This window comes from Silene latifolia, chromosome 7 (genome assembly GCF_048544455.1).
Source record: "Silene latifolia isolate original U9 population chromosome 7, ASM4854445v1, whole genome shotgun sequence".
NCBI lineage: Eukaryota > Viridiplantae > Streptophyta > Magnoliopsida > Caryophyllales > Caryophyllaceae > Silene > Silene latifolia.
Window position 1 is genome coordinate 125,587,529 of NC_133532.1, and position 8,516 is coordinate 125,596,044.

The window sequence follows — 8,516 nt, forward strand, 5'->3', positions numbered from 1 at the left end:
CTGAGTTTTTTGCAAGTGTTTGGTAAGTAGCTTATTTGGTCAAATAAGTCGACTGAAATGAAATTCCTCGGGTAGCATTTTAGAAATCAGGTACCTGAAAGGACTTATTTTCCATATTATACCTCTTTATTCTATAATATTAAATAATTTTCATATCCTTTTACGTCATTTTACCAAAATTATCTACCTTTTCAGCTAGTTTGCCAAACACATTTTTATATAATCAGTTACCTTATCAGCTTCTAATTTTCAACTACCTTATCAGTTACCTTTTCAGGTTTCAGTTAGCTTTTCAGTTTTCAGCTATCTTTTCAGGTTTCAGCTATCTTTTCAGGTAGTTTTGCCAAACAGAGCCTTTGGCGGTAAAACCAAAATGCTAAGCTTTATATCAATTGTTTTTTTTATTTTTAATTAGGGTGTTACTCAAACTCAGTAACATCCGGTGTGCCTTAACACTTCCCCCATTTAATCAGGTCAATTCAACTTTCAAGTCACGCTTGGATTATCCTATTCAACATTATTCAAGTCTTGGATCAAGTTAGTCAAGTTAGTCAGGTCGGTCAACTTTGCTCTTAACATTGTGTTAAGTGATCAAGGCTATTTGACAACAGTTTATAAATACGAGTATTTGTTAAACAAAAAATCAAATCAGTTTCCGAAATCTAAAAATAATGGCTCAATTTAGTTTATTGCTAATCTACTTTCCAATATTATTATCTATGATTATCAATTTAAAGCCTTTATTGGCAGCGAATTATTTTGCTAACGATTGTTCAAACACAACTTTCGCCAGCAACAGCAAATACCAAACCAATCTAAACACACTTTTTCAGGACCTGACATCCAACGCCACCAAATGTTACGGCTACTACAATGCAACAGCCGGTGTTGGAACAAATGACGTTGTATACGGTCACATCCTCTGCCGTGGAGACCAGAGCACTAGCTCGTGTCAAAACTGTGTCACCATGGCAACAATGACGGACTTACCCGTTACCTATTGTCCTAACAAAAAATGGGGTATTATTTGGTACAAAGAGTGTATGGTACGTTACTCGAACGAGTCATTTTTCGGTATATTGGATAATCATTGGTGGAAACAATCGGAAACACAAAATGTTACGGGAAATGTGACGCAATTTTTGGATATAACGGATGATATGTTGATCAATATTGTGAATCAGGCTGCGGGTGGTGGGTCGAATATCAAATACGGGACGGGTGCGGTGGGGTATTCAAATTTGGAGACGGTTTATGGGTTGGTACAATGTACCCCTGACCTTAGTAATTATGATTGTAAGGAATGTTTGGTAGAAGCGATAGCGAGATTCCCTATTTGTAAGGGGTCTTCATTATTTCGGCCTAGTTGCAATGCTCAATTTGAAACGTATCCGTTTTTCAATGGTAAAGCTACTTTGACGGGGAAGCCACCGCCAACGAGCAATACCACGGGGACAGGAACAGGGACGGTGATACTTAGTCCTAGTTCAACTCCCAGTCGGAACTCTAGTAAGTTATACAAAGCTTGTTTTTACTTAATTTAATTACATGGTTGTTGTCTTGTGACGCGAAGTACTTTTCAAAGTGTTAGTGAATTTAGTTAGTCTTTCTTAAGACGAAGGTATCCATATAATTCAGTTAGTCTTTCAACCTCCATTTATTTTCGGACATACTTATTTGACAATATTAATTCTAATATGATGTTTATGGTTCCATTCGAAACACGCATAGAGCAAAATTACAGCTTCCAAGTACATTGAAATTGTGCAGGTAAAAGCAAAACATCACCAGCAAAGGTGATCGCAATTGCAGTTTCACTAGCTCTTCTTTCAGCCGTATTAGTAGCCATAATAATCATCTGTTTTGTCATTAGACGGCGTAAAAGTAAGCCGAATGATGCTGAAGCTCATCAAACTGGTATGAAATCCCTCCTATATGTAGTCTTAACAATTTTGGTTTTGACTGTGCTACCATGTTGTAACGTGGGGGGCTGGGCACCGGTCCAAAACCGGACCGGACCGGAACCGGAATAGGCAAAATTCATGGACCGGGACCGGACCGGATTACAAAAATTCCGGTCCGGGACCGGACCGGAAAAATTCCGGTCCAAGACCGGACCGGACCGGTTGGACCGGAATTACCCACTTTTTCAAATTCCGGTCCAAAAATTCCGGTCCATTGGACCGGTTGGACCGGAATAAAAATACAATTTTAACAAAAAAATGAAAATAACAATAATTCCGGGCATTCCGGTCCAAACCGGTCCAGACCGGAAAATACCGGTCCCGGACCGGACCGGACCGGAAACCGGAATCTTGGAAAATGGTGGACCGGAGACCGGACCGGAAGGTCCACTCGATTCCGGTCCGGACCGGTCCATTTTTCCGGTCCGGACCGGATTATGTCCACCCCTAAACGTGGCGGGGTCGAGATCGACAGAGGTAGGGAGTATTATTTTCAATGGAAATGTTGTTGCACAAAATCTCATTGAAGACGGCACGTATCCATCACTTTGGAGTGACGGATACCATTTCCTCTCACAAATAACCCAAATAGAGGAGAGAGGGAAGCACATGGGGGTGCCCCACCTTGTCTCCCCTATCCGTTTTGTGAGTGGCATTACCCGTCACTTGCTCCGACCCGTCTTCAGCAAGACTAACTGATGTTGTTGAGGGGTTAGAATGTTAGATTTTTTTAGATATCTAGGATCTATTATTCAAAAAGATAGGGAGTTAAATGGAGATGTGGCTCACAGAATTAAAGAGGGATGGTTGAAATGGAAAAGTGCTACGGGGTTTTTAGGCGATAAAGATATATGCCCCAAAGATTAAAGGGATAATTTTATCGCACGGCGATTAGGCCTGCCTTATTTTACGGCTCCGAGTGTTCGGTCGTGAAACATTGTCACATTCAAAAGATGAGTGTGGCGGAGATGCGTATGTTGAGGTGGATGTGCGGTCATATAAGGAAAGATCGATTAAGGAATGAGGTGATTAGAGAAAAGGTGAAAGTGGCGCCAATAGAGGACAAGATGATGGAAAATCGACTAATAAGATGGTTTGGCCATGTGAAAAGGAGACCTATGGACGACGCACCAGTTAGGAGATTGAAGACCTGAGGAACAGATTGAAAAGTTTGTTAGGGGCAGAGGGAGACCAAAACAGACATGGCTGAGAGTGATAAAACACAATATGAGATTTTTCGGGTTTGATGAGGGAATGGTGACGGCGATGGCACAATGGAGGGAAATGATACATGTGGATTTTTAGTATTTGATGTTATTTGAAATATTTAATGTGTTTATTTAATTTTTAAAAATTTGTTTGTTATTTTCGGATTTATTACACCTTTTTACCAATAACTTTCTTATATATTAATACTTGGTTCACTTTAAAGGCATTCCGGACCCTTAAGTTTTATTTCGATTTTCAAAATCGTTTTAAATTTTTATTCTCGATTTAAATTCTAAATTTTTATAAAAGAAATCCGGATTTCGATTTTAAAACCTATAGGTTTACCTTGACTTTTGTATTAATGTTTCACTCCCCTTTTGTTTTGCACTTTTTCTTTTCTATATTTTCACATTTTGAGATGTGTTTTCAGCCATGTACGGTTCTAAAGAATGATTCATGTCAGCCGACTCCAAATCATTTTGGAATTAAGCCTCTGATGATGATGTTGTTGTTGTTGTTGTTGTTGTTGTTGTTGTTGTTGTTGTTGTTGTTGTTGTTGTGCGATACAATCGTATAGATCGGTCTTACTCACAAGTCACTCAAATTCTCGAATGTGCATTATACATGGTAGCGGAATAAACGGGGTTAATAAGGCGGTCACCCCCTCCGCTCCTCTCCTATAGTGGGAGATATAATAATAGTTTTAATGTAATTTTCGATTTTTGTATATTTAATCGTATCAATAGTTCACCCTTAGTAAATTTTCGCTCCCTCTAACTGTAATAAATCTTGGTTCAGCCATTTCTATACATATATAATAATTATACATGGTAATAGAACGTTAATACATACATCTATATAATTTTTGTTTGATCAATTAACATATACCTATTTTTTGTTGTGAATCTTGTGATTGGGATAGGTGAAGAGGATTTCACGACTCGTGAGTCTTTGCTATACGATATGACAACCCTCCGAACCGCAACAAATGATTTTTTGAATGAGAATAAATTGGGTGAAGGTGGATACGGTAGCGTTTACAAGGTAGGTAGTTGTCTAAATTCTTATGTGTTTTTTCTTTGAAAACCAAGATAATACGTCAGTATAGTATAAATCTTTTTTATTCTTGTGAAGAATATTTTAATTAAAGTCAAACAAATGATTGAAACGGAAGAAATATAATTATTAAGCATGTTATTTGTTATTGCTAGGAATCTTGTATCAATTTGGAATATTGTCTAACATTCTAACAGTATTTTAATACACTTATACATTATACATTTATACGTAGGGTACATTATCAAATGGGGAAGAAGTGGCGGTGAAAAGATTATCTAGAAGGTCTCGCAAAGGCGCACAAGAATTTAAGAACGAGATCTTGTTAGTAGCCAAGCTTCACCACAAGAACTTGGCTAGATTGTTAGGGTTTGCCTTAAACGAAAATGAAAAATTGTTGGTATATGAGTATGTGCCTAACAAAAGCCTTGACCACTTTGTTTTTGGTATAGTTCTCCTTCTAATAACTCCTTTTACTTGAACTACTATTATATCTTGGTTTTTATATTACGAAGTTCTAGATTATATAAAAAAATTCGTTTATTAGTTTGATTTTAGACTCGATGGTAAAATGTAATCACATATAACTGATGTTGTCTTGTGTAGCGAGTTAGTTATATGAAGACTTACATTTTCGTTATATGTTTCAGATCCAGTAAAACAAGCACAACTAGATTGGAGATTGCGTTACAACATTATTTTAGGAATTGCGAAAGGAATGCTTTATCTTCATCAAGACTCGGGTCTAAAAATCATACATAGAGATTTGAAGGCTAGCAACATATTGTTGGATTTAGATATGAATCCCAAAATTGCTGATTTTGGTTTGGCAAGGATGTTTGATTATGATAAGTCCCAAAGCAAGACGAGCAGGCTTGTTGGTACATAGTAAGTAGTACCAATTTTGTACACGGTTGTTTATTATAGTTTGGTAAAATTATTACTCACAATACTAATGTTGCCTACTATACTAGTGGCTACATGTCTCCGGAATATGTTATGCATGGGATATACTCGACGAAATCAGACGTGTACAGCTACGGAGTATTGGTCTTAGAGATCATTAGTGGCAAGATGAACTCCGCATTTCCTGAAGAAAGCTATGGTGATAATCTTGTAACCTATGTAAGTTATATTACTTACCTTTATTTGCAATCTCCATTAATAAAATCCCCTATTTACTAAATAAATAGGTGAACTCACAAAATTTCCTTCCAAAAATCATCTTTTTAAATAAGGAAACTATTGATAATTTAATTGTATTAACTAAATAATTAAGGAAATTAATAATATAATATATTTCATTATATAATTCTTTTCATAAAAATTAATATTTTCATAAAATTATATAATTTTCACTAAACACTAAACTATTATATTTTAATTAAAGTATATAAATAATATAAGACTATAAACTATTAAATTTTTTATTGATATTATTATTTGATAATGACTTGACTCATGCTATTAATACTATGTATAAACAAAAGTATAACTGGTTTTGATTACTTTTCTAACAAAAACAAAGTTAAGAGAATTTATAAATTGAAATCATTAGCGTTGTGGTATAAAATATAATTTTAAAAAAAAATGTATTTCAGCACATTACTCATTCCTCTTAGATTAATTTTCAGTTTTAATTTAATTTTAGCTCGAAACAAAATATAATAACGAGAAAAATAAATAATTAATGAGATACCACAATTATTTTACAGTTCAATTTTACTTCGTTTTCTTGAATAATTTTAAAGTTCAATTTTTTTCCTCAAAATATAATAAGTGAAATATGAAAAATTAATGAACTGTTAATTTAGCATGATTAAGTAATACAAAAATAAAAAAAATAAAAAGTCTATAAATACCGCGCATTCATTGCGCGGGATCTAAACTAGTTAAACAATTAACTAGGACGGAGGGAGTAACTTGTTAATCCGTTATCAGGCTTGGAAGTTATGGCAAGAGGGTAATTCCTTGGCATTTGTCGATGCCAGCATAAGAGATTCATGCTCTAGCGATGAAGTGATGAAATGTGTGCACCTGAGCTTATTGTGTGTCCAAGAGGCAGTCGAGGCGAGACCGACAATGGCCACGGTAGTCCTGTCATTGGAGAGTAACAATAATGTTTCTCTTCAAGTTCCGAGACAACCTGGTTTCTTCAACAAGACCGAAAACGATCCAAACTTTGGCAATGTCATTGTCGTAACTCATTCGTCAAATGATGTTTCTTTGAGCGAAATTGAGCCTAGATAGATTGATGTTTCATAAATACATGGTTTAAACGTTTAACTTATCTTTGGAGCGGCCCATGAGTTTAACGGGCCGTGATAAAAAAAGCCCAAGGTATAAAGAGAATTATCCAGTGAGATTTGCAAATTAGGTGAACTAGTTTTTAACCCGCGCAATTTTACGCGGGATTGCTTTTAAAACATTGTTATTATAAAAATCATTAAAAATAAATGTAATATACGTTATATATGTCATGTTTGGCCCGTTTATAGCTATAGAGAAATTTCTCCATCTATAATGAGAATTTGTGATGTTATAAATGTCATGTTTATAATTTATATATTTAATTCATTATACGGTGCTTGGCTTACTTTTTTCAAAGAATAAAATAGACACTCTTAAACCGCTAATTTCTGATGTACCTCTTATTATTAATATGTCTTGTACTCTAGATGAATAACTCACTTCTTAAACATCATACTGTCATTTAAACTGTGTTGTTTAATGATCGTGTTTACATTATGTCACCAATCACCCGTCTTGTTTGTTGACTCGAATCAACTATAATTATCGGAGTTGAACTGAATTGTTTATCTTTAATATTTTTATTTATTAGTAAATTGATAGTTAGTGATATGTCCAATTTTGATATATCTTATCTTTATAAATACCAAAACAATTAAAGCAACCTCATGCATCCACCTCATCATACACAAGTTTATTTTTTAATTTTTTATTTCCAAAAAAGCAGTGATGGTGGACCCCATTACTTCACATCACAATTAATTTCCTTGTGATTTATGTTCTTTATTCTTCGCTCACCTTAGTTTTTATAAACAAAAAAGTTGTACGATTATGAAATTATGCAGTACAAAATAATATACAGTCAAAAGTTTAATTGCAACAATTGGCAAAATTAAATATAATTACAACATTTGGTTAAAGTAAATAATATTACAACAATGATAGGGTCATTTCGGTCTATTGGGTTAACTTCGGGTCACACTCTCAGGATAGCCTTATGGGGGTAGGTCATTCAGGTCAGCTTTGCCAGGTCTACCTTACTAGTTACTATATATTGGCTTAATGTTCTACAATTACTTATTGCAGTGGCTACATGCCTCCTGAGTATGCGATTGAAGGGCGTTTCTCTGAAAAATCAGATGTGTTTAGCTTCGGAGTCTTGTTATTGGAGATAATAACCGGTAAAAAGACTAGATGGTTTGCCGAGTCATCATTGAGCCTTCTAGGATATGTAAGTCCTCCCTAGATAAATGAATTTCACTTGTTTATCCTTTGATTGTCCTCTTATATGTCATTAATGTAGGTATGAAAACAATAGAATGATGATAATGACATTTCCGTGATTGATCCGTTAATAGCTCACCAAGGTTTCGAAGCAGAGATATCAAAATGCATACATGTGGGCCTTCTTTGTGTTCAGGAATATGCTCAAGATAGACCGGATATATCTGATGTTATTGCAAAGCTTGGTGCTTCAAGTAGCGCAAACTTTCAAAAGCCCAGGCAATCGGGTTTCACTTGATTTATGCGTGATACGAGTACTAGTACTCAAAGCAATCCCACATGTCCCACGAATGACCTTTCCATCACAAATATCAGCGGTCGATAGGTTCAAGGATTCTAAGAACACTAGAATTAGTTTCGAAATTGAACAATTGCACGTCTCCCTCAAGTAATATCCGCAAGAAGTTCATACAAATACTAGACACTATGTAAAGTCGTAAGGTGACATTATCTGTAGTATATATGAACATTTTGTAGAGCTATAAAAATCGGATGTATACACTTTACGAGTCCGGCTATGCTGAGGATCTTATAAGCTACGTAAGCAAGTTTCTATCATCAACTATTTTCGATAAGCTTATCATGAGACCGTCTTTTATAAAAATGAGTATCTTACAAATTAGATGAAAAAATGCAGGCATGGAAAAAATGGAAAGAGGGAGCGGCTTTTGACATCGTCGATCCAACAATAAGGCAATCATGCTCTACTAGTGAAGTGACAAGATGCATATAACTCGGGTTATTATGCGTCCA

At 35.3% G+C, this 8,516-nt stretch overlaps 2 protein-coding genes across 2 annotated transcripts; both read left to right on the forward strand.

Annotated features, from left to right (window-relative positions):
• Positions 1–580: 580 nt before the first annotated feature.
• LOC141593019 (cysteine-rich receptor-like protein kinase 8) lies at positions 581–6,803 on the forward strand. Its single transcript, XM_074413950.1, has 7 exons — positions 581–1,509; positions 1,771–1,917; positions 4,096–4,217; positions 4,465–4,675; positions 4,880–5,117; positions 5,204–5,354; positions 6,171–6,803. Exons 1-7 carry the CDS (start codon positions 672–674, stop codon positions 6,477–6,479), a joined length of 2,016 nt encoding a protein of 671 aa, XP_074270051.1. The 5' UTR covers positions 581–671; the 3' UTR covers positions 6,480–6,803.
• A 614-nt stretch (positions 6,804–7,417) lies between these two features.
• LOC141590730 (cysteine-rich receptor-like protein kinase 44) lies at positions 7,418–8,001 on the forward strand. The gene is made up of 3 exons (XM_074411294.1): positions 7,418–7,482; positions 7,566–7,710; positions 7,798–8,001. Exons 1-3 carry the CDS (start codon positions 7,418–7,420, stop codon positions 7,999–8,001), a joined length of 414 nt encoding a protein of 137 aa, XP_074267395.1.
• Positions 8,002–8,516: the final 515 nt, after the last annotated feature.

Excerpts from the sequence above, each read along its gene's own strand:
- LOC141590730 (XM_074411294.1), top strand. The coding sequence starts at position 7,418 with ATGATAGGGTCATTTCGGTCTATTGGGTTAACTTCGGGTCACACTCTC. Across the intron at positions 7,483-7,565 it reads CTCAGGATAGCCTTATGGGG|TGGCTACATGCCTCCTGAGT; the intron begins GTAGGTCATTCA and ends TACTTATTGCAG. Across the intron at positions 7,711-7,797 it reads CATTGAGCCTTCTAGGATAT|AATGATGATAATGACATTTC; the intron begins GTAAGTCCTCCC and ends TGAAAACAATAG.
- LOC141593019 (XM_074413950.1), top strand. The coding sequence starts at position 672 with ATGGCTCAATTTAGTTTATTGCTAATCTACTTTCCAATATTATTATCT. Across the intron at positions 1,510-1,770 it reads AACTCCCAGTCGGAACTCTA|GTAAAAGCAAAACATCACCA; the intron begins GTAAGTTATACA and ends GAAATTGTGCAG. Across the intron at positions 5,355-6,170 it reads GTGATAATCTTGTAACCTAT|GCTTGGAAGTTATGGCAAGA; the intron begins GTAAGTTATATT and ends ATCCGTTATCAG.